General features: G+C 51.6%; 1 protein-coding gene and 1 non-coding gene across 2 annotated transcripts in view; one reads left to right on the top strand and one right to left on the bottom strand.

Annotated features, from left to right (window-relative positions):
* fbn2b (fibrillin 2b) overlaps positions 1-24,980 on the bottom strand; it is a 73,281-nt gene that overhangs the window by 31,294 nt on the left and 17,007 nt on the right. The window contains exons 6-18 of the mRNA XM_061238308.1: positions 20,670-20,867; positions 17,463-17,588; positions 12,449-12,574; positions 9,027-9,179; positions 6,508-6,708; positions 5,695-5,838; positions 4,206-4,325; positions 3,691-3,816; positions 3,047-3,169; positions 1,897-2,172; positions 1,049-1,102; positions 497-622; positions 117-242 (exon numbers count right to left, since the gene is read on the bottom strand). Of these exons, the coding sequence (XP_061094292.1) occupies positions 117-242; positions 497-622; positions 1,049-1,102; positions 1,897-2,172; positions 3,047-3,169; positions 3,691-3,816; positions 4,206-4,325; positions 5,695-5,838; positions 6,508-6,708; positions 9,027-9,179; positions 12,449-12,574; positions 17,463-17,588; positions 20,670-20,867 (1,899 nt within the window). The remainder of the gene's footprint in view (positions 1-116; positions 243-496; positions 623-1,048; positions 1,103-1,896; positions 2,173-3,046; positions 3,170-3,690; positions 3,817-4,205; positions 4,326-5,694; positions 5,839-6,507; positions 6,709-9,026; positions 9,180-12,448; positions 12,575-17,462; positions 17,589-20,669; positions 20,868-24,980) is intronic.
* trnae-cuc (transfer RNA glutamic acid (anticodon CUC)) lies at positions 2,242-2,313 on the top strand. The gene has a single exon. It is a non-coding gene; the product is annotated as a tRNA-Glu (tRNA).

Raw genomic sequence — 24,980 nt, 5'->3', positions numbered from 1 at the left:
AATCATAAAATCGGGGATAAGATGCTTAATGAACATGGGCCCTGATCTCGACGTAGGCCAGCAGAACAGTCTGACGCTGTGTGGCGTGGTCAGGGTAAGGTCACCACCGAACTCACCTTCACAGGTCTCAGAGTCGGCCTTGAAGACAAAGCCCTTGGGACAGGAGCAGGAGTAGCTCCCCGGCGTGTTCCTGCAGAAGCCGTTGTCACAGAGCAGCCTGTTCACCAGGCACTCGTTGATATCTGCGGGGACACGGTCAAACAATCAGCATGACACCCAAAATGATCTTTTTTCAACTTGATGATAAAGTTTGTGATGAGTGACAGGTTGTTTCTTCATGCAAAATAGATTTGGGGTTTTCAAATTCAATTAAGCTGCTTCTTATATTTTAGGGGTTTAGTGAAGGCGGACAAGGGGAGTATATACAATGTTAGAACTACACAAGGGTTAAACCTGCAGGTCACCTCCCCGCCATGTGGGGGCAGTACGCACTCACCCATGCAGTTTTTGCCGCTTGTGTCGGACTCGTAGCCGATGTTGCAGATGCAGCGGTAGCTCCCCCGCAGGTTCTCGCACATCCCGTTCGGACAGATCTCCGGGTCCAGGGCGCACTCGTTAATGTCTGAGGAGAAGCGTGGGAAGAGATTAGCCGCTTGTGTCCCCCTGTGTGCCTCGCCGACACTCACGCTAACACAGCGCAGGCCGCCGGTGTGATTAGCGATTGGCAAAACCGTGAAGTTCACACTAACCGTGTACTTTATTTAAGACTGATTTGAGTCGTTAGTCTTTTACATGGCCAAACGCCACCACTGGATATCACCGCTCCAGAGTGATTATGGTATCCGTGGAAGAATGCTGCTTATAAATGATTTTTGGTGCTGTTTATACTCAAATTACTTCATGTGTAGAACCCCCCAACACCTCTCTGATGACCCATCCAGCAATCATATTTGGGCTCCATAACTGTTCAATGTCACAGGGAAGTTTCGGTGACAGCAGGGGTGTGTCACCTCATATCATGCGAGCAAGTTTGGTTGAAGTTTCTTACCTCTCCCGTCGGCCGTGATCCCGATGCCACTGCTGCAGACTGCCTGGAACTCGGCTGTGATGGGATGTGACAAAACAAAGGGGTCAAAGGTCAGCAATCAGCAATCGCCCATGGCAACAGTCCAACAGGAACAGGCGCCACCAGTCACACTAGAGCATTGTGATCAAACAACATGGCCACTGTGCCTGTGGCAGCTACAGAGAAGCAATTCATCGAGGTCATGCAAGTACACCGCACTGTAGCTCTTGACACAATCACTGTTGCACAATCAGCGTTGCATACTCAAACTCACGGGTGGCCAACCCCTGGCCAGGAGATAGTCAGGGCCTAACTCAGCAACGCAATTCATCAAGGAAAGCAGCTTAGTACACAGATAACCTTCCACTCATAGTTTCTTGGCTTCAACTTTTGGGTGAAAATGAAACCAGCAGACCCTGTTGCTTTCCAGCTCTCCTGGAAAAAAAAACAGTTCAAGCTAGGTTCTGAAGACCAGCTCCCAGCTTGACATGACTTGACCAGCTCAAGCTATTTTTTGAAACATAGCTTGTCTGGATGTTTTTGGTTGGTTGACCAGCTACCGGCTCGGACAAGCTACCTGCACTAGCCGGTTGACCAGCCCATACCCAGCTAGACCAGCTCATGACTAGCTTGGCCATGCTGGTTAACCTGTTCATACCCAGCTAGGTTAGCTTATGACCAGCTTGACCTGTTAAATTTTCAAGCTAGTCATAGCTGGATTTCACAGCAGGGAGGACCAGTGTTGGCTACTCCTGACATCCTACTCCTGACTCCAACGGACATCTCCCCCCCCCCCCCAACCGAAAGCAGCCCACCCAGGACAGGCTCACCGGAGTTGCGGGCGGGGCAGGGCTGGCAGGGCTCTCCGAACCCGTGCTCCGGGTTGGCGCAGCAGCACTCGGACTTGGTGACGGCCCCGGGGAAGGGGCGCGAGCAGGTGCCCATCTTGATGGCCCCGTAGCAGGTGGTGCGCATGTGGGTGTCGACGCACACGCGACCGTCCACGTCGATGGCCAGGCCCGGCGGACACTCGCAGCGGAAGGACCCCTCCGAGTTGATGCAGCGGCCGTTCATGCAGATGCCTGGTGTCTGGCACTCGTCGATGTCTGAGGAGGGGGGGGGGGGGACAGCCAAAGGTGAGCGATTTCAAACATTACATTAGATAAACATTGCATTCCCTGGTGGTCTAGTGGTTAGGATTTGGCGCTCTCACCGCCGCGGCCCGGGTTCGATTCCCGGTCAGGGAACACTCGGGATGAGTAAAGTATCTACCTATCTATCTATCATTACATTACATTAAGGGCATTTGGCAGAGGTACAGTTGGTACAGATGCACAGTTGGCAGATGTACAGTTGATTAGACTAAGCAGGAGACAATCCTCCCTTGGAGCAATACAGGGTTAAGGGCCCAACGGCTGTGTGGATCTTATTGTGGCTACACCAGGGATCAAACCAGCGACTTTGCGGGTCCCGGTCATTTACCTTAACCACTATGCTACAGAATCAGAATCCTACAGCAGTGAAATGTTCAGTGTTAATGCAACTCGAACAGAGTGCACTCGACAGAAAAAAAGGTATGAAAACTGTCAATAAAGGTACAACAGCTTGTCTCTGGGGTGGTACCCTATAGGTACATAAAATTGCACCATTAATATTTCCTGCATATTTCTACCCAAAAGAACAGTATTGTACCGTTCAGGGTACATTTGGGAAATTTGTTCCTCAAAGAACTTATTTCTCAGAGTGTAAATATAAAGAGTCCAATCGAGTCTATATATACAGCAAGAGTTGATTTAACACTGAATATTTCACTGCCCAACTTCATAAAAGACCAGTCCAAAAACAATAAGGAAGCACACAGTTATTTTACTCATTGAATGAAGAGGACTGGAAGAGTCTGGACCTTCACGAGCGCTAGCTTTTCCATTGGCTGTTGAACAGCAGGGTAAGCCTATCAGAAGCAGGAGGTGGCCCACGTACCTGTGCAGTACCGGCCGTTGGGCGCCAGGGCGAAGCCCGGCTTGCAGATGCACTTGAAGCTGCCGTCTTCGTTGATGCACATCCCGTTCAGACACATGTTGGTGGTGGCGCATTCATCATGGTCTGAAACGAGAAGAGAGCGACTGCCCTTTAGCGCACCAGAGGGATCTAGCGGCATTAGCAGCTAGCGTTCGTCACAGTGACTTGGGGCAGGAACCATCAATAGCAGGCACAGGTCTAGCCTTTCGGTCACTCTAGGTAGGACTGTGGAGGGGGCGCAATTGTGCACCGGGGGAATTCCTTCATTTCGTCTTGCAAGAAGCCTCGCTTAAAGTCTCATTTCCTTACCTCAAGTACACATTTTTAAATGTTTTAAGTTACTTTTTGTGTAATGAGTGAAACTGCCTTACGTCATTGTCATATTTAGCAAAAAAGTCATTGAAAGAAGATTTTAAGTCTGAATATAAAACTATTCTTAAGACAAATACTTGTTAATTACTTGTTACTTGTTATTTTTTGCTTTTTAGAGTGCAAGTAAATAAACATCCAGCCGTATAAATTGACTGTGTGAGCTGTGCGAGTTGCTCTGGACGAGAGCGTCTCCTGATTGGCCGAGTGTGCCTTCCTGGCGCGGCAGTGCCCACCTATGCAGTTCTTGCCGTCGGGCGTGAGCTCGAAGCCAGCGTTGCAGATGCACTGGAAGCTTCCGTCGGTGTTGACACAGCGTCCGTTGCGACACATCACCCCGTTGAAGATGCACTCGTCGATGTCTGAAAGGGAGGACCGCAGACGTGGTTAGGAGTTAGGAGGACAGCTCTGCACAGAGCAGCGGTAGCTCTCACGGAGATACAGACAGCTGGGCCGAACTTTAGTCGATTAAAGCACTCATTCATTATTAAAGGTCCAATAGGCATGATTTTTGTGTTAATTACCACAGCCAATGGCGTGGGGCGAGTTTCAACGTCAGCGCGTTCACAGAGAAGGGGGAGGGATAAACAGTGTCGTGGTCTGAGGGTGTTTGTTGCTGCAATTCCTCTCTTGACCGTTAGAAGTCCTCAAATTACCTATTGTACCTTTAACTCATTGGCTACAGGCCACTGGCTGAGGTCAAACACAAACAGGGTTCAGTGTATGTACATGTTTGATGTGCGGAACATACCAATGCAGGATTGCTTGGTAGAGGTGCCCTGGAAGCCCTCGTGACACTTGCAGTGGTACGATCCGGGAGTGTTGACACAGTCTCCGTTGACACAGGGGTTGCTAACACACTCGTCGACATCTGAGGGAGGGAAGAGAAGGGTCAGTCATACGCTCTCTTTCCTGAACTGCATTTTTCCTGACTGTCACCATAAACATCTGCCTGAGTGAGACTGCTGTCTTCGTGTGATGACATCACAGGATTGCTGAAATGTGTAGTTGCGCAGCCTGGCCTGCGGGTGGCAGCACAGCCTGAAATTCCTGGAAAGCGGTTTTCCGGGAAGTGTCAGGGTTTGTGGCCTTGCTAAATGTTTTTCGACAGCAGTGCTGAACTTGGCTGAACCGGGATGAGCCGGGTGGAGAGCCAATCGAAGGGCGAAAGCGAAATGGCAGATTAAAATAGAGGAAGCTGGATCGGGCTCACATGATGAATGGGAAAGTCATCAGTGCGGAAAGAAGTGCATCAACACTGTGTGTGTGCGTGTGTGTGTGTGTGTGTGTGTGTGTGTGTGTGTGTGTGGTTGCATGCGTCTGTCTATGAGTGTGTGTGTTTGTGTGTATGTGAGCGCGTGTGTGTGAGTGTGCATTTCTGTGTGCATTCATGTGTGTGAGCATGTGAGTGTGTGAGTGTCGGTGTATTCATCAAGCACCATTCTAATGGTTAGGGGACCGCTCTTGTAATTGGATTCTAACATTGGCAGGTAAAATGGGGCAATGATATTTTAACCTTGAGCAAAGTGTATCCAACAGTCGAAAGGAAGTATGAATAATACAGTACGCATAAGCGTCACCATGAAAACTGCTCCGGATAAAAGCATCTGCTGAATCCATACAAATGAAAAAATGAGGGCTGATGTGACACCATGTGTGTGTGCGTTTGTGTGTGTGTGTGTGTGTGTGTGTTTGTGTATGTGCGTGTGTATGTGTGTGCATGTGTGTGTGCGTGTGTGTGCGCGTTTGTGTATGTGCGTGTGTATGTGTGTGCATGTGTGTGTGCGTGTGTGTGTGCGTTTGTGTATGTGCGTGTGTATGTGTGTGCATGTGTGTGTGCGTGTGTGTGTGCGTTTGTGTGTGTGTGTGTGTGCGTTTGTGTATGTGAGTGTGTATGTGTGTGTATGTGTGTGTGCGTGTGTGTGTGCGTTTGTGTATGTGTGTATGTGTGTGTGTGTGTTTGTGTGTGTGCGTGTACGTGTGTGCGTGTATGTGTGTGCGTGCATGTGGATGCGTGTGTGTGTGCGCGTGCATGCGTGCGTGTGTGTGCGTGCGCGTGTGCGTGTGCGCGCGCGTATGTGTATGTGTGTGTGCGTGTGTGTGCGTGTGTGTGTATCCGTGTGTGTGGGGGACAGGGAGGGAAGAGGAGGGGAGGAGAAGAGACGAGAGGAGAGGAGAGGAGAGGAGAGGAGGAGAGGGGAGGAGAGGAGAGGAGGAGAGGAGGAGAGGCAGGGCCGTACCGATGCACTCCCCGCGCACGTCTTGGCGGAAGCCCATGTTGCACTCGCAGCGGTAGCTGGGGGCCGTGGGGATGCAGCGGCCGTTCAGACACAGGTTGGTGAAGTGCTTGCACACGTCGATGGTCTGGTTCAGCGTCGCCGTGCCTACGGGGGGGACACATTTCACACACGCACATAATGAGAGAGTGTCGGATCACGTGTTCAACAAGTGTCAGAAACAGGTTGTTGACCTGTGTCGATGGCTACAAGGCTGATCAACTTCAAGTTACAATGCAACCTCCGTTATAGCTATTATAGATAGTGTTTTGTACTCATTGAATTACTGGTGTCAAAAAATGTCTAAACAATGTCAAAATGTTTGGTGGGTAGGAACAATTCAATGTTACACAAGAGGCAACCGTAATCTGACTCATTCTGACTCATTTCACACACGCACACAAAATTAGAGAGTCTTGGATCGTGTGTTCAGCAAGTGTCTGTCGACTAAACCACAACAGGCAATAAAAACTCCACAAACACAAACGTGTATTATCTTAACAGGCCTGCGTTCCTAGACAGAAGCCAGGGTGTCAAAAAAAACAAAAAAATATGAGAATATTTGTTGCTAACAACAGAGCACAACAGAGTGTTCCTTCTCTCCACTCTCGGAAATAAGGACACAGCGGAGGTACATTTTCGCTCATTAAGGAAACAATACCGTTCTCTTCTGGGTAGAAATAAGGCCCTTGTACAAACGAAAGCTTTTTTTCTCTAGAGAGTGAGTCACACACCGGGCAGCTTGCAGCAGTGCGCCAGGGCCAGGCTCACACTCACCGATATTGAGATGGCCGTTTCCCCCGATCCCTCCCAGGCCTCCACCGTTGCCGTTGTGGCCGCCGCCGTTCCCGTTGGGCGGCAGTTTGAAGTGGTAGCCGTAGCCGCCGCCGCCGCCCCCGCCCCCGCCGCCGATGGGGAAGCCGCCGTTGCTGCCTGTCCCGTAGGGCACCCCCTCGATACACAGACGCCGGTACTCGTCTGCCCGGGAGAGAGAGAGAGAGAGAGAGAGGGAGGGAGGGAGGGAGGGTTAGGGTTAGGTCCACATCACAGGGACGTCTAGCAAGCCAGCGGGGTCAGCTATCTAGGCCAGAGACGACACGGATCCCCCTCTTCCTAAAGGAGGCTGTGACTCCTGACAGCTCCGGCATTGTCTGACTCAATAAGCGTTTTTAGTGTTGTAATGAGACTCATACCCTCAAATAGGAAATATTAGCTTGCTTTCAGTTGCCGTTTGCTTGACAAGTAAAATTTGCAGTAAATGGGCAAATCTTGAAACGAGTCAACTGTCTTTAAGTCGTTGGCAATATTTTGTCTTATTTAGGAAAAAACTCAAAGAAATAAGATTTTAAGTCTCAATATAAGTAGTAAAATACTTGGTTTTTGCAGTGTGAGATATACAGTCAGTTATCACTGGGGCCGTCAGTGAACCATCAGAGGATATACTTCTTAACGGTGATATATGGACAGTTTAAAGTTAGGAGTTCAGACACTTCAAAGAGTGCCCCAAATCATGCCTCCCCCAAGCTCTGGTGCACAGATCGTCCGCGGTGAGAGTGCAGTGAAACAGGGGAGTTTCCAACAGGGGTGATAGAGCCAAGGCCAGGCAGAGGGCCCCTGGGGCAGCATATAGCCATAGATCCTGTCCTGTGTTTGCAATGGAGGGTTTGAGAGTTTTTTTTTTTAACTCATCTACTTGCTACTTTGGGGCTCTGGGATTCTGCCCTTCTGTTACAGGGGTAGCCAACCAACCCTGTTCCTGGTGAACCCTCCTGTGGGTTTTCACTCCAGCCCTAACAAAACACACCTCACTCCACAGCTGGAGATCCTGTTGAGCTGCTATGTAATAGATTTCCAGGTGTGCCAAATTAGGAATGAAATGAAAACCTACAGGATGGTAGATCTCCAGGAATAGGGTCGGTGACCACTGCCGTAAAGTGTCTCTTCTGTAAAATAATACAAATACAAACTGAATTGGATTGAATGGACTCTACTCCCAGCCCGTAGCGGCCTCCTTCTTTCACACAAAGGGGCAGGAGGCAGGAGGCAGAAGGCAGAAGGCAGGAGGCAGGAGGTATTAGCAGAGGGAGCAGTGTGGGGGCCGGCTCTCCAGGCCAGCTGGGGAATGCGGGGATTTGGAGCTGGCCCGAGGGGTGCTGGGCCTGGTACCCCCATCTTTCTCACGTTGTGAGGAAAGCCAGGGATAAGCCCTCTTTCTTTAACCCCGGCCCTCTTCCCACACTGGCCAGACCGCGCGGCCTGATCTCCATCCAGGGGCCCCATCGGCACTGACATCATCGCACGCCCGTCTCCCGTCTCCTGTCGGCTCGTTCACAACCCTGCCTGCGTGTGCGTGCCAAACTCTCAGAGGTATCTGAGATCAAATTTCCCAATTGTACCCTGGAAGTACAGTACCCTGCTGTAAAATCCCGCTATGCCAGTATGACCAGCTCAAAAATTCTGCTGGTCAAGCTGGTCATAAAGCTGGTCTAGTTTGGCATGAGCTGGTCAACCCGCTAGTGCTGGAAGCTAGTATCAGCTGTTTCAACAGCTTGAGCTGGTTTTTTATCAGCAGGTTAATGTTCACTTTGGGTACGGGTGAGTTTTTACCTTTTTTCCAAGCAAAAAAGGTACAAATTCATTATATATTGCTGGCTAGAGGTACAATTTTACCGCCCCAGCTTTTTAGGCATTTCTGAGAGAGAGGGTGCCAGCAGAGACTGCCACACATCCTGGGCGAGGCCTGGTCTCAGACGGCCATGACAGATCGTGACAGATCGTTCACCTCCTGCCTCCTCGAGTAGACGATGATGAGATATCCTTTTATTATGATTGGTGATTCATTCCAGGAAAGAGGAAAGGACGGATGTCAGCTGGAAACCATCGGTTCCGCTCGAGTTTCTCCGCAGGTGCACCTGCGTGGACGTCTGCCGCTGATTGAACACACGTGCGTGTGTGTGTATGTCCGTGTGTGTGTGTGTCCGTGCGTGTGTGTGTATGTCCTTGTGTGTGTGTGTGTATATATGTCCGTGTGTATATATGTCTGTGTGTGTGTCTGTGTGTATGTATGTCTGTGTGTGTGTGTATCTGTGTGTGTGTGTATCTGTGTCTGTGTGTGTGTGTGTGTGTATCTGTGTGTGTGTGTGTGTGTATGTCCGTGTGTGTGTGTGTATATGTGTGTGTATCCGTGTGTGTGTGTGTGTGTGTGTGTGTGTGTGTGTATGTCCGTGTGTGTGTGTGTGTGTGTGGGAGGGATTCTGCGGACGTGCGTCTCTGAAACGGGGGTGATGAGCACTCACCGGATCCCCTGACGGGGCACATCTCGGGGATCTGCCCCAAGGCCCAGCAGCGGCCCGTGTCACAGCAGCACTGCATTTTGGTGAACTGCGCCTGCAGATCGCCCGCACACCGCCCGTTCGCCAGGGCAGAGAAACAGGTCCCCACTCGCTGGTCTGAGGGACGGAGAGAGAGAGAGAGAGAGAGAGAGAGAGAGAGGGGGGTAGAGAGAGAGACAAAGAGTCAGGGTGTGTGCTACGCTACACAAGTCAAGTTTTCCTCAACATGCACATCCATACATCCGTTCACCCACTGCTTCCTCGAGGAGGCCAATGTTGAAGGAACTACATTTCCCATGGTGCACGCTTGAGCTCTTGCCGATGGTGCAGAACGCAGCAAAAGAAAAACGACCACAGACTGAAAAACCTGGGGCCAACGGTGGGGACCGGCCAGACGAGGGGGAGAGGAGGGAGGGCACCTTCAGCAGAGGAGTCGCACCCCCACCCCACACCCCCCCAATCCCCAAAACACCGGCACTTGTTTTTCTTGTAACTAACAAACCCAGGAAGTACAAAGGACACGAGTAGTTCTTTTCATGGTAGCCTGTTAGGAAGTTACTTTATGAGGTTGGGGGGCCCGTTGAGGTTGTAAGGGCACCGAAAAAACAGAGGGATCCAAGGGCCTCCTCAAATTGTGTCAGCCCCTACAGTTCCCCTGGGTTTGGGGTGGGTCGGGGTGGGGGGGGGGGGTCATACCGGTGGGAGGAGCCTCGGAAAGGGGCGTGGCTTGAACAGCAATAGGGTTAAGCAGGCATCGATAGAGGACGTGTGTATGAGCACGTATACTCCTTCACGAAATATCGTAAAGGCGGGTGGGGGGGTGCGCTGGGCGCTTAAATTTGCTAACGAGCCGGCAGTCTGGAACCAATCAGTTCCATGTGGGGCAATCCCAGCCAATTACGTAGGACATGAGAAGCCGCTGGTATGGGGCAACAGCCGTATACTTTAAGCAGCACTGCTGCGCCCCCGTCCCCCCACCCCCCCGAGAGAGAAGCCCGGTTGGGGGCAGGAAGGGGGGAGGCGGGCCACGAGGTGGTGGCCAGGAGGGGGGTAGTTAAGGGGGGGGGGGGGGGATGATGATTTAAATTGGGAACAGACCTCGCACACAAACGCATGCTTTCATTTTGCGGCCGTTTTTACAGACTGGGGGTTTACAGTGAGACGCGCATTAGGGCTGATTAGCGTCCGGCTCAACAGCTCCCCTTGGAACGCAACGCCATGGCGTGCAAAACCCCGCCTAGGGCCACGGCTCCCAAAAAACCAGCCCGCCGACGGTTCCAGGACCCCCCGCTCACCTCATCTGTTCCCAGCTGGGGGGGGGGCGGGGAGGGGTAAATCTAATCAAGGAATCTGGGCCATGTTAGTACGACATGGGGCTTAGTCGACGCCAGGACCCTGCCCTCCAGAACCCGAGAACACAGATGCAAATCTTCTGCTCGGGGAATGTGAATAAACACAATAAGTAAAGCGGGCCGTGTTTTTCTTTTTTTTTGCCGAGCTCAGCACGTCTTGACCTTGATAAGAATTTATACGGGGCGTGTGTCGGAGTGTCAGTCCCGCGGACCTGTAGAATGCCTTTTATTTGTTCCAGGGGACGTTACGGTTCGGGAGGTTAGGGAAGACAGATGGCCGGGCCCGGGTGAGAGAGGAAAACAGGAGAGAGGAGAGGAAACGAGGGGAGGGTGAAAAAGAGGAGTGGGGGGGAAGGAGAGAATGAGAGAGTGGGAGAGATAAAAGCACAAGAGCAAAGGGAGAGGAAAAAGAGAGGCTGACGGCGTTTGAAAAAAGAGACGAGAGTAAAAGAGAGAGACAGAGAAGTATAGAGATAGGTATAGAGAGAGTGAGTGTGTGAAAGAGAGAGAAAGACAGTGTTAAGGAGAAGTATAAAGAGAGGGATATACAGTATAAAGATATTGACAGTGTGTTAAAGAGAGAGAGAGAGAGCAGAAAGAGTGGAGGGAGAGAAAGAGGCTGAGTAGAGGGAAAAAGAGAAAGAGAGGGAGAAAGTGGAGGGAGAGATTGGGAGAAAGAGGGAGAGATTGGGAGAAAGAAGGAGAGAGTGGAGGGAGAGAGGGAGGGAGAGAGAGACAGAGAGAGAAAGAGAAAGAGAGTAGAGAGAGAGAGGGAGAGAGAGACACAGAGAGAGAGAGGGAGAGAGAGTGTGGCAGGAGACAGAGAGAGAGAGAGAGTAGAGAGAGAGAGAGAGAGAGGAGAGAGGGAGGGAGAGAGAGAGTGTGGCAGGAGACAGAGAGAGACCTGGACCCCTGAGGCAGAACCGGACCCTGGGCCAGAATCAGCAGAGAGCATCTCTGGTCCGTGCAGCTCAGGAATGTTAGCAGGGGGAAATAGCAGAGGCATGACGTTCTGGCGGGGCCCTTCCTGCCCGGCGGAGGGGTCCAGGGGACCTCTAGGGGGCGCTCAATCTTTCCCCCCGTCCCGGCCCTCCCGCTCCCGGCTCCGAGCGAGCCCCGTCAGAACCTTCTGGCAAACGCTCGTACGTGCATGCTCCCAATTATCCACCACGGCCTCTCTCTCTCTCTCTCTCTCTCCGACTGCTGCGTTCCTTCATTCCCGAGTTTTCCACAGGAAAACAAATGGAATATTTTCCTCCGCTGGCACCCTCTCCAGCCAGGGCTGTATCCCAGCACCCCCACCCCTATTCTGAGCCTCCCCCCTCTCCATTTATTGTTGTTGTGGAGTCGGCTTTGTTCCGCCCCGGCCGTGTAAACGGTCCCAGATGTTCTTTACCTTCGACGCGGAGGAACAGGCCGCTCCTTGTGAGCTCAATGTCAACTCTGTTCGGTCCTCAGGAGCCGTTCGCATTCCCCAGCGCAACACGGAGAAAAAAGAAAAGCCAACCCCGACTCACGCGGGCGAGCCAAAGGCTTTGAAACGATGACATAAAGGCGACAGCGTGCCAATGGAAAAACACAAAAAGAAAACCCAGAGAACAGTTACACGAGTGTTTGAGTTACAACAATGCGTGCCCAGTCAGGGGCGGGGCTCTTCAATTAAAATAATCAACCCTCCACCTCATCATCACGGGGGCCTCGAAGGAATGCCGTTTATTTTTATTCGGACCTGCGAACTGACCTCCCGTCTCCTGGCCGTCGGGTTTTTTCCACGGCTAAATTCGCGAACGCGGCCGTCGAGCCCGGTTTCGCTTCAGCCGCGATGTCACCACCCTCCACAATGACTCAGCGCGAGAAACCCAGCGTGCGGGGAACGGGGATCGAGGAGGCCGCGTTGTTCGGAAGACCGCAGGCCGACCGCGGGCTGACCGCGGGGCCACGCGACTCACCGAGCCGAGGGCCCGAAAACTAACCGACCGCCCCCCAACCGTGACACCCGGGGTTCGGACGGGGAAGGGGGGGGGGGGGACTTACCGACACATCTGGAACCATCGCCGCTGGTGATGTAACCGCGGGGACAGGTGCAGACGTAACTCCCCGCCGTGTTGGTGCATTCGCCTCCGTCGCACACGCCCGGGATGGTGCTGCACTCGTCGATATCTGAAACACACACACACACACACACGGCGGAAAATTAGGCCGGCAGGCTAAACCACTGTAGCCTCACACACCAAAATGGTGCTGCACTCGTCGATATCTGAAACACACACACACACACATGGCGGAAAATTAGGCCGGCAGGCTAAACCACTGTAGCCTCACACACCAAAATGGCGCTGCACTGTCAATATTTGAAACACACACACACACACACACACACACACACACACACACCCACGCACACGGATATACACACAGCAGCTGTAGCAGCTGAAATGCGGTCAGCTTCATACACTGAGTTACGACGGCTTGGAAGCGGCTGCTATTGCGTAGCTCCGAGGCACTGTTAATCTAATGAGGCTCGCTTTGATCGCGCCATTCTTTAAACCGGGAGAGGAAGATGATGCAACGCAACGCGACCGTTTCATTCATGCAGTTGCTGCGCCGTCTTCAGCCTGCAGTGAGTGACCTCACCGCGGTGAGGACACAGCGCACCACATGCGCGCCGGTGAACTCTCACCTACTCCGTTCGTCGCGTTGAAGCCGGCGTGCGCTAAAGCCGCGCTACGTAGCGGGACTCACACCTGTGCGCAATTACTCTTGAGCGTTTCCCTCATCCGAGCGCATTCTGTGCACATTCGCTGTAAAAGACCGACAACGGATTTTTATGAAGTTTGTCCGTCTCCTTTGAAAGATGGTCAGCTGCAGTGCCTCCCTTGCTCGTGACACGGTAGGTATTAGTCAAAAGTTAGCCTTCACAGCGTAGGTCCAGATGTGTTCGCGAGCTGTAAAACCCTCAACACCTAGCACAACTGCCTAACAGTCCAGTACATTATAGAACTAGCGTTGCTGTATGCTGTCAAACTAGAAACATATGAATGACATAAAATTAAAGAACCAATATTGCCTAGACACGCTCTTTATTTTTTGCCATGCATGTATACTCTCAGACAAAAAGGGTTCTTCGGCTTTTCCCCATAGAGGAACCTCCCAGACAACAAACCGTTTTGCCTTAAACAAAGAACCCTCGAGCTAACTAGGGTTATTCTACGCAATCACAGGGAACCATTTTTCTCTGAGAACATGGGAGTTGGGGAGTGTATATAGTGGCGCACGGAGGGCGCAGCCTGGACTGCTGGTGGGCATATGTGTGGCGCGGCCTGCGCTCTGTGCTCGGGCACCCGGTGGCCCGTAAAGAGGCTCTGCGTTCCCCCCCCCCCCGCCCTGCGCTGCCTCTGGTCCAGAGACGGTGCTGAAGCGCTGCTTCTGGAGTCATTAGAGCACAGAAAATAAACCCGGCGTCAGCATTCCTGACTAATCGGGGCAGACTTTACTCAGCACAGACACTCGCGGGGCTGTGTTCAAAAGGAAATGTCTGCCACCTGGGTAAATGGCCACTGTTTAGGCGCGCACGCCTCCCTCCCGCCCTCCCTCGCTCGCATTCTCTCTCCCTTTCTTCTCTTCTCTTCTCTCTCACTCACTCTCTCTATTTTTCTCTCTCCCCTCGGTCTAATTCAAATTGAAATGTGCTTTATTTGCAAGACAAGTACACTTGCGTTGTAAAAGCGTTGAGACACATTCATTGCAAACAACAACAAACCCCCACAACCAAGAAAGGAGGGGAAAAAAGACTAACGTATACATATGGAATAGACACACGCCCACATACAAACCCTCTCTCTCTCTCTATCTCTCTCCCTCTCTCTCTCTCTCTGGTGGGGGGTGAGTAGGCTTATTTTAATTCTGTGTTTTTTATGTGAGAGAATGGTGTCAAAAGTCTTTCTCTCTTTCTTTCTCTCCCTGCCTCTTTCTTTCTCTGTGTGTATTTGAGAGTGTGTGAGAGAGATCCTCGTATAAAGCGCTAATGTGCATCTCTTCAGACCCCCCTCACCCTCCGCCCAGCAGTAAATTTCTTGTGTCCTGCTTTGTTAAAATGACAAGAGCAGCTAGCCGTTTTTTATTAAAAGAATAAAGGAGAGAGAGAAAAGAAAGAGAGAGAGAAAGACAAGCTTGGGACGCAGTCAAAAATCGAAGGATTTGGGAGGGACGGGGTCACGGACGTCTGAGTTGCTTCTGACAAACGGCGATACGCTCCAGGAGGCTAACGGCTAGCCGGGGGGGGAGCTCAGGGTAGCTCTCTGCGACGTTAACGGAAAAATTAACGTCTCGCCTCGTTCTCTTCTGAGGAAGCGAGAGCGTTTACAGACCTCCGGGCGGCCTTTCGAGTCGACATGCCGGGCCTTCTCGAGCCGCAGAGTGAATATAACAGAATAAGTAGGGCTGACAGCCCCACTGAAGTAATAAAATCAGGTCCTGAAACATAGCCTCCCTCCCTCCCTCCCTCCCTGCAGACCAATGCAGCCTCCTCCAGGGGCTGCCTCCCCACAGTCTCCCATTGTCCTGTAATTAGCTGCCCCCCCCCCCCCCCCTCCACCTCCTCTCTCCCCTACCCTCCTCTCCCACCCCACTTCAAAGAACACAGGCCACCTTTCTGCCCAGCTTGGTCAATTGGGGCTTCAGTGGCAGTTTGGTTAAGACACAATTCAGCTGTTTTCTTGCGGGGGGGGAGGGGGGGGGGGGCTGTTAGGGAGTCAGTGTATCACTTGATGACCTAATTAAAGGATGGGTATCTTGCTAACTCACACTGACCTAAGGCAAACATAGCTATCTCTACCCCCCCTGCTGACTACAGTGCCCAGTGAACAAAAGGCTTGTTTCCTCGCCTTGCTCTCTCACACAAGCCCACACAACAAGGCCAAGAGAAGGGGCACTGTGGATTCTGTTTGAGCTTTAGGGGTACACTGCAAAAAACGTCTGTCTTGACAAGTGTTCTAGTCTTGTAATGAGACTCAAAATCTCATTTCTTTCTCCCGGGAAAAAATATTAACTTCTTGTGATACTTTTTGTTTTAGTAAAATTCTCTCACCCCATTGGCAAATCTTGAAATGAGTCAAACTGGCACACCTCAAACTGTCTTATTTCGGAGAAAAGCTATAGCAATAGGGTTTATATAGCTTATACAATAGAGCAAGCTGAATATAAGACTAAAATGTACTTTAACACCAACATATTTTGGGGGGTTTTAGCAGCAAAGGGCTCACACACTCCCGACTGGAATGTGCATCTGAGATCTAAGCCGCGGTGACAGCCAGCTCCTCTCCGCCTGACACAGTTAGCCTGAGCCTGAGCTCCAGGCCGGTAATTACACATGCCTGTGTCAGAGCCTGTGATTAACGGGGGGGGGACCCAGAGGGTGGGGGGTGGGCAGGCTCCTCTCCCAGCCCTCCCAAGCTCTAACCGAGCCGCGCAGACACCAGCGCTGCAGCTGTGATGACACGATATGCGGCTGGAGCTAGCGCAGAAGCTAGTGCTGGAGCTAGTGTTGGGGCTAGCGCAGGAGCTAGCGCTGGAGCTAGCGTTGGGACTAGCGCTGGAGTTAGCGTTGGGGCTAGCGCAGAAGGTAGCGTTGGGACTAGCGCTGGAGTTAGCGTTGGGGCTAGCGCAGAACGTAGCGTTGGGGCTAGCGCTGGAGTTAGTGCTGGAGCTAGCGCAGGAGCTAGCGCAGGAGCTAGCGCTGGAGCTAGCGTTGGGACTAGCGCTGGAGTTAGCGCTGGAGCTAGCGCAGCCGCGGGGCTGTTTTATGGGCCCGGGTCTCCTCGGGACAGGCAGGAATGTGGCTCTCTGTTTCACCTCGCTCTCCGCCTCTCCTGGGAGAGCTCAGGTCAGCGCCAGCGGTGTGAGAGAACACAGATCCCGCCGTTTTACTGGTGAACGACATGACACACACCCACACACATCGCACGGACACACACACATCGCACGGGTGCGCACAGCCACACACATCGCTGCACACAATCACATGCGCACACAAGCACAACAACACAAACTTGCATTCATACAAGTGTATACACATGTGCATACCCCCCCTCACACATAAATAAACATAGACACACACACGCACCTGAACACAATCAAACGTACACGAGTGCGCACCAACAAACACTTGCACTTATGTACGTGCGCACATACATGCACACAAACACACACTCATACACACACACACACACTTAAACCTGGCCTCCACTTCCTCAATCTACAGCGGGTCTGAGGGCCACATCTCAGGCCCCCCACAGGGGAGCCCCCCCCCCATCCAAACCTCCTGACCCGGCCCTGCAATGCTCCTGTTTGTTTTCACTTAGCATTGTTTAAATTCCACCCAATCAACACACAGTAATGTGACCCCCCCCCCAGCACCGAGGGGCCTGTAATCTGAACTGGAGCCCGCTCTCTCTGATTACTGCCCTCCGAGTGCCGATGAGCCCTCCCATGCGCCGGGCCACGGCGCAGCCAAAAACCCCACCGCTCCAGAAAACAAGGGTCCTGAAAGAGCCTTCCGACAGCCTGAGAGACTACCGCAGCGTTTCGCTTACAGCGAGAGAACAACAGCTGCATTCAGCGCACGGCAAAAGCGTTGTGCAATCGCATCGTGTAATCTTCTTCCCAGGAAGGCTTTACCCAGCCCGTCCTGTTCCTTAACCCTTGTGTGGTCTTAAGGGTCAAAACTGACCCACCGCAATGTTCCACAGCACAGAAAACGCCCCAAAATGATCTTTTTTCCAACTCGAAATTTGATGACAAAGTTTGTGATGAGTGACAGGTTGTTTCTCCATGCAAAATAAGATTTGGGGTTTAAAATTCAATTAAGCTGCTTTATTTTAGGCGTTTAGTGAAGGCGGGTAATTTTTTACCCTTAGGACAAAGGGAGTGTACAGAATGTTAAGACAACACAAGGATTCAAAACCAACCGACGTGAAAAACCCACTACGCTGAGTACATAGGGAGTGTTGGATGTAAAATGACAGTGAATACGCGCTTAGCGCTGACTTACCCTCGCACTTCTGGTTGATCTCGCTCTGCCGGTGTCCGGCGGGGCATTTGCACTCGTAGGAGCCCACCGTGTTGATGCAGTTCCCTCCTGAACACAGCCCCGGGATGGCCTGGCACTCGTCCACATCTGACACAGGAGAGAGAGAAGGCAAGCCATTTAGCACATCCGAAAAGCTCTGTACCACACTGCAAAGACCAAAACAGTCACTCTCGACAAGTATTTCAGTCTTATATTCGGATTTTAAAAGCATATTTCTATTACTTTTTTGATAATCAGACAAAAATGAGGTGAGACAGTTTGACTCATTTCAAGATTTGCCAATGAGGTAAGAAAATTTCACAAGGAAAGCAAACTTAGTAACTGAACTTAGTAACTTAACTTAACACAAACTCTTATTTAAAACTTAAAAAATAAGGTTTTTACTCTCATTACAAGATCGAAATACTTGTTACGGCAGACCTTTTTTGTAGCGCAGCCCTGAACCTGAGTATGTGCACCGCATATTCTCTACGGACGCCCAGTGTGGGTTCTGCTGTAGAACACCATATATAGGGCTGGCAGAGGAGCAACAACGGTTCGTTAGTCCCGTTAGCTTAATACCAAAACTGTAACCATGTCAACATATAGGTCAGTGGAGGATGGGCATCCCCCTACATCCTGCCAAGATTCCCATCTGGGAAGTTTTTTGTAGCCAGTGTTTGGGTTTTTTTTTCTCCCCACTAGGGTTTTTTTTTTTTTTTTTTTACCTCATATGCTATTTGGGGGCTCAGGGCTGGTAGTTCCCCCTTATTCTTCTCCCCTTCTGTTACTCTGCAAAGCGTCTTTGCAACAGTCTTCCGTGAAAAAAGCGCTCCACAAATAAAGCTGAATTGAATTGAATTGAATACGGATCTCAAAGTTTGCAGGGTGAATTCTTCGCTGGGGTAAGGCAGCGGTTCCCTTGAGCTGCACGGTATTTAACCAGAACAGCGTGAGCACAATGTCCAACTGTCTAAACCGATTACATGTAATCAGTTCAAGTCGTTCTCGATAAGAGCGGATCGCAAATTACACGACGTAAACGCGGAGAACAGCACAATCGAATAAAAATGCCATTGTTCTGAAGCGGCGCCGATGGGGCAATAACCTGAGATTAAACAGCCATTTGGTCTTCTTTAGATAAATACTTCTGTCCAATTGGGAAAATTACGATGAGCTCATCTGACATTACAGCTGCTTCCCACGTTTAGGTCAAGATTCCTCGTGTCTCCGCGCCCCCGCGACACTTTCCCATCGAAGAGGTCGAAGACCGAATCGAGGTCGCAGACGTGGTATTTCTTTATTAAACGCAATGAATCGTGGCGGACGGACCGGCGGAATGTCGGTTTTCAGGTGGGGCTCCGGTTGGAAAACCCGAGCGGGCAGCGGACAACAGCTCCTCCGTTTCCCCTGTTTTTAATGGGACGGAGCGACATTTGTCACCTCGTCATCGTCTCTCCTCACACATTACCACATCGTTTACTCAAGGGTCTGGAGGAGCGAGAGCCACGCTCAACATTGACCGAGCGAAGGCAAGGCGTCGCCGGTTCCAGGCTCGTAAAACAACGCGATCGACTGTCCCTCTGGTTCCTCAGTACCCAGGCCATGTAAACATGGCACACGGAGACAGTCCCCGCTCTGTCTCCCGGACCTGCTTTGCTTTGACTGCCCCGTTCTCACCAGAAAGGCTGGTTCACCACATGAAGGGCCAGCCAAAATATCCAGCTTCCAACAATCTGTTTCTCGTTGGCCTAAATTCTCCCCAATAGTCATATTCTTTGTTTGTTTCTGACAAAGGCTGCAAATATGTTCTTATTTATGTCAGACCTCCAGAATGTTCTCTTGGCTTCACCGTTCGCATGGCCTTGCAGTGTGCCAGCCTTGTTTGCTTGCGTGTACTGGCGCCACCAGAGATGTTTTGAGCACCATGTAAAGATTTCACAGAGGGTCCAGCCAGCCCAGAAAATCCAATACACCCCCCCCCCACCCACCCAAAAAAAGAATGGAACCCCTGTCTACATGCTGGGGATTCAAAACCTGAAAGCATCCCCTGCCAAGTGAAAATCTGCCCTGTTAAAACACCCAGGGCCAAGAATAGACATGATCAGGATTAAGGTAAGGTAAAAAAAAGACCCTTTAAGAAGTACATATTTACTATTGCCTGTGTACCCCAAATCCTAATCGATCTAAGGTATGATCAGCACAATTCAGTTAAAATTGTGAAGAAGGCTACACATGATTTTGGCGTTATGGGTGTTCTATAAAGCAACTTCTGGTGTTCTTACACTGTTTTTTATCCTCAGAAATCACCAGGGGGCACGCGAGAAATCACAGCAAGTTAGTCAGAAACGTCACCTGGTGACAGCGGGGGGGGTGGGGGGGACAGGCCCAGTATCTGAAGGCCTCCAGTGGAATGTGACTGAGAAACCCTTTTTTGTTTTCACCCTGGGGAGACTCGCCCAAGTGGAAGGCATGCGAGGCTGTGAACCAGCCGTGCCCCTCGGACCCCCCCGCCCCCCCCCCTTCCCTGGGGGTTTTCGGAGGTGAAGTTTTGGGCAGCGGTGACCGGAGGGCCCCGGGGGCTGATGGGACATTAACATTCTCACACTGTTGATGCAAAAACAGAGCCTCTAAAGGGGGGGAGGTTCCTCCAGGGCGCTGGCTAGATTTAAGCTAATCGCTGGCGTTACCCAGCGCGATCGGGCCTTTCGCTGGAGAAGACGGCTCCTTCATGTCCAAGAAAAGGCAGATAGCGCGGCAGCCCTTAGGAGACCGCCTCGAGGCTCAGACATTGCTCTGTTTGACGTGCTCCGGCACAGACCCCCGAGAGCCCTTCACGGACAGATATGTGAACAAGGACAATGGGTACGCTGGCAGAACACATCAGCCCGCTTGACCTGCTAGACCTTTCCAGAAAGAAGGTCATTAGTGCAAAGCTGACAGTAAAACCCTTCTGCAGTAGCAGCAGTGAAAAAGGGAGGAAAAAAAAAACAGACAAAGCCACGTGGGCCCTGCGGGATTGTGGGTAATACCACTTCCAGTTAATCAACGCGAGTCATTTCGGTGCGAAGGGAGAGGGAGGAGGAGAGGGAGGAGGAGAGGCTGACATTCGCCCAGGCCCAGGCCTGTGTCTGCCCTGACGAGGGGGCCGGGGGAACCGCGTTTCGGGCGGGCGGGGTCGTCCCTCACCCTGGCAGGCTCCGCTGCGGATGTTGGGGATGAAGCCACGGCGGCAGGGGTGCGGCTGGGCGGGGCACATCTCGCAGGGGTGGCCCCAGGCCCGGCCAATCGTGGCGCAGCACAGCGTCTTGGTGCAGACGATGCCGCTCAGCTGACCCTGGCACATCTGGTTATTCACCTGAGTGAAGCACGGCCCGGTCCGGTAGTCTGAGAGAGAGAGGGAGAGAGAGAGAGGGGGGAGAGAGAGAGAGAGGGAGGGGTGGGGGAGAGGGAGAGAGAGGGGGGGTGAGAGAGAGAGAGAGGGGGAGAGAGAGAGAGAGAGAGAGAGAGGGAGAGAGAGAGAGAGAGGGAGAGAGAGAGAGGGGGACGGAGAGAGAGGGGGGGAGAGAGGGAGGGGTGGGGGAGAGCGAGAGAGAGAGAAAGGGGGAAAGAGAATGAGAGGGAGAGAGGGGGGAGAGGGAGGGGGAGAGGGAGGGGGAGAGGGAGAGAGAGGGAGAGGGGGAGAGAGAGAGAAGAAAACAAATGTCAATACATGCAGTTTAAAACCAAAAACATCAAAAACTGAAAAAGAAACCTCAAATTATCAACGCAACTCCTTTAAGAGAGAGAGAGACTTGACTTTGATTCCCCCGCATTAAAACACAGTCAATTCATTACACTAGAATAAAAATAAAGAGAGAGAGGAAGACCAGGAGTCAGCACGCAGCACTGTAAACAGGGAATATTCTCCACCCTCAACCACAAATTTAGGGGGGGGGCAGTGTTGGGGGCTTTAAAACACAGCAGGTTGATCTCATTTATTTTACATTCCACTTGTCATTTTGGGGGGGGAAGTTAAATTGACCAAAGACAAAAGAGGAGACGCAGAGGTCTTGGAACACAGGGGGACTGGCATGAACTGAATGTTTTGTCTATCGGCTTTAACCCGCTGGAAGACTGCGTCTCGCTACAAATTCCACACAAGAAACACTGTGAACCCAACTGGAAAAAGGATAGACTCCGGGCTTCTTCTCACTGTGGTATAATAGGATTACCAAAATAATAAAGAGTGCCACCGCTTTTTACAGCCAAAAAGCAAGTGTCTCGTGATAGGTATTCCAGTTGAAGGCTTAGGAGGAACAACACTGCGGATTGTGAATTCACAGCGCTCCCCCTCGACAGCGTACCCTGAAATGAACTGTGAGAACAGGGAGCTTAAGGAACTCCCTTGCTTACGCTTGCCACCGTGCTGTGCCGATTGCCAGGAAAGACAGTTTAATCTTGTTAACTGCACTTCACAAATCAAACACGGGTGACCTCAACCCGAAGTAACGCGGGCAATACCGTGTCCGCCCAGTCGCACGTAATAAAACCGAATTGCCTAATGATGTCTTAGACCTTTTAACGGCCGAGGCCCCGCCAGGCTCAATGGCGGCTTTATGCCCGGCAAATCCGCCGCGCGGGAGAAAACTCCAGCAACGCGCCTGGCTTAACCTTTCCCACCAGTCCCGCTTTAAAACAGGGAGAAGAGCGGATATTGCGGTACTTGATACTTCATTGTTTTCGGGGGTAAATTGAAAAGGTAAATCAAATCTTCTGATACAGTGAAAGTAGGTCAGGTCCTCATGCTTGAGAAGCCCCCCCACCCCTCTCCCCCCCCCCCCCCTCCCCCTCTTCCTCCCTCTCCTGCACCCATGACCTGACAATCTTTCCTGGACAATTAGAGTCCAGGAATGCGAGTCCCCTACAAGACTCGGTGACCCACTGAAGGAGCGTCGAGATACATCTGGAGCTGGTTACCACAACCCAGCCAGGTCGGGGACACAGAGGAAGGGCCTACAGCCCAGATGTGTCCGTCTACGTCCTGTTCAACTCCGATTCACCACCCCACCTCCACCTCCCACCTCCCAACGCCCCCATCACACCTGACCCCGCCGTCCCATAGGCAACCACATCGCAGCGTGCACGGTGAAAATGTGCGTAACTCAAACCTGCAGCGAAGGCCTTTGTTGTCTGACAGACAAAAAGAGCACTATCTCTAGTACTCCTCCAGGAATTTTTTGCCTGGCCATTCCGATTTCCCAGGAATTTCCTCGCTGATCCCACCGATCTGACAGAATGAGGTGAAGGCGGCCATTTTCCCAGCACCTGGACCATTTGTCACACATCTCTGAAAGTGAGGTTTCAGACAAAATGGCTCCCGCAAGCCTTCTACCTGTGTTGTACTCTGCGCCTCAGAAGATTCTCCCGGGTGTGAAAATCCAGCTGTGACCAGTTTGAAATGACCAGCTACCAGCTGTTCCAAAACATAGCTTGAGCTGGTCAAACCATGTTGAGTACGGCGCTTATCTGAACTGGTCAACCAGCTACCAGCTGCTTCAAAACCAAGCTTGAGCTGTTTTCTGCAGCAGGGCAATGTCATATTACATTTTTAATCGTAGAGAAAAATCTGTAGGGAAACGAAATGTGGCCCGTCTCATTAATGCGTAATCGTTAACGGAAGCCAAGGAGGCATAGCGTGTATGGCACGACCGAGCAGACCACCCCGCTGTGCGAGACGTGTTTTCACAAAGAACAGAACGAGAAGGCTGTGGAGTCCGTCCAGGCGACTGGCTGCTACCACGCCCACGGCAGAACGAACAGTCTCTGAAAACCCAAGCGTCTGAACAGCTCCAGAGCGAGATCGGGTCCAAGGCAGGGCCGGAGCCACAGATTACTCGGAAGACCAGGCCGATTCCAGGCCTCCCGGTCTATGTGTGCTCACGGCCGTGGAAAATCAGCGCCGCCCGGGCCAAACAAAAGACTGGCGGCGAAAAACGGAGCTCGTTTTTTAACGGACTGAATAACAAAGCGCACGGCCAGATCCCCGAGTTCTCCGGGGGGGGGTGTAGTCCGAAACGCCACGCCGCTGAGCTGGAGGGACCGGCAGCCATGTGAGCGGCTCCTCTGTCTGGGAATGCCTGGCCGGGCAGGTTGGGAATGGGAGTCGGGAAGGGGGGGGGTGGAGGGTTTGGGTTGGAGTGAGCTTTGGAGTGGGGAATGGAGTGGACATTCTGAAGCAATTTACCCTGATTACAGTCGAAATTGCCATTGCAGATCAAAAACCTTTCACAAGTCCGCCCCCACCGCCCACGGTTTTCCGTCCTGCTCCCTTCCCCCCCTTTTTTTCTTCTGTTCTATCACTCCACTCCTCTTCTGTTCCCATTTCATGCCTCCGTCTCCCCGCTTTCAAACCCGCACGATAAATGAATCGTAAGACCAGCCTCGTTTTCATTCAAATCTACAAAACAAAGGCTCGATAAGACACCACACCAAAACATGCCGTGCAGACATCCGAAATGAAAGCCCCCAAATTTACTATTGAATTATATTTAGCCACAGGAACGTGCCAAGGATTCAGCTTGGGCCAAAGGAGCAGTCCTGATAAATCTGACATAGTTCAGATGTGCAGCATATGAACGTTAAAGGCGGCCAGACATTTTTCTTGGTCGCAGGGCATGAAAAGGATTTTAAGAAACATTCAAATATTTTTTTTAAAGAAAATCAAAGGGATGAAAAAAGGCAAGTTAATCCGGTCAGGAACGCCGGGGCTCAGGGAGAGTGGAGCACTAGAGCTGGGAACCCAGCTGAAAAAAAACTGCATAAAGCTAGGTTTTGAAACAGCTGGTTCACCAGTTCAGACCAGCTCCCAGCTCGACATGGTTTAGCTGGTTGGCCAGTTCAGACCAGCTCCCAGCTCGACATGGTTTAGCTGGTTGACCAGTCCAGACTTGACAATAGTTTGATCAGCTCAAGCTATGTCTTGAAAGTTGACCAGCTACCAGCTCAGACAAGCTACCAGCACTAGCTGGTTGACCAGCTCATACCCAGCTAGACCAGTCTTATGGACACATTGGTCATGCTGGTTGACCGGTCTTATGACCACATTGGCCATGCTGGCTGACCAGTCATATGACCACACTGGCCATGCTAGACCAGTTTATAACCAGTTTGACCAGCTCGGTTTTCAAGCTGTCAGGGAAGTGCTCCATAGCAGCCTTCCTCCACTGCCTCCGGAGGACCGTTCCACTCTGAGGGAATCCACAGGGGGATGTACACTAGCAAAATACCAGTGGTGGCTGGTGAGCCTATAATGAGCAGGGCAGTCTCAACCTGTTTTCAGTCATTTTCCTGGATTATGAATACAGCGATTAAGTCACGAAATGCTCAATGCTGCTCGCTCTCCACAATTGGGCAATTCAGTGACTAATACAATGGCGCATCTTCTTTCGTTAAGTGTACTTAGTGAAAAAATGTGTAGATGCATAATTTCATGTGAAAAGGCTGTGCGCTACTTGCCAG

Source organism: Conger conger, chromosome 4 (assembly GCF_963514075.1).
Source record: "Conger conger chromosome 4, fConCon1.1, whole genome shotgun sequence".
NCBI lineage: Eukaryota > Metazoa > Chordata > Actinopteri > Anguilliformes > Congridae > Conger > Conger conger.
This window is presented reverse-complemented; position numbering and strand designations above follow the sequence as displayed.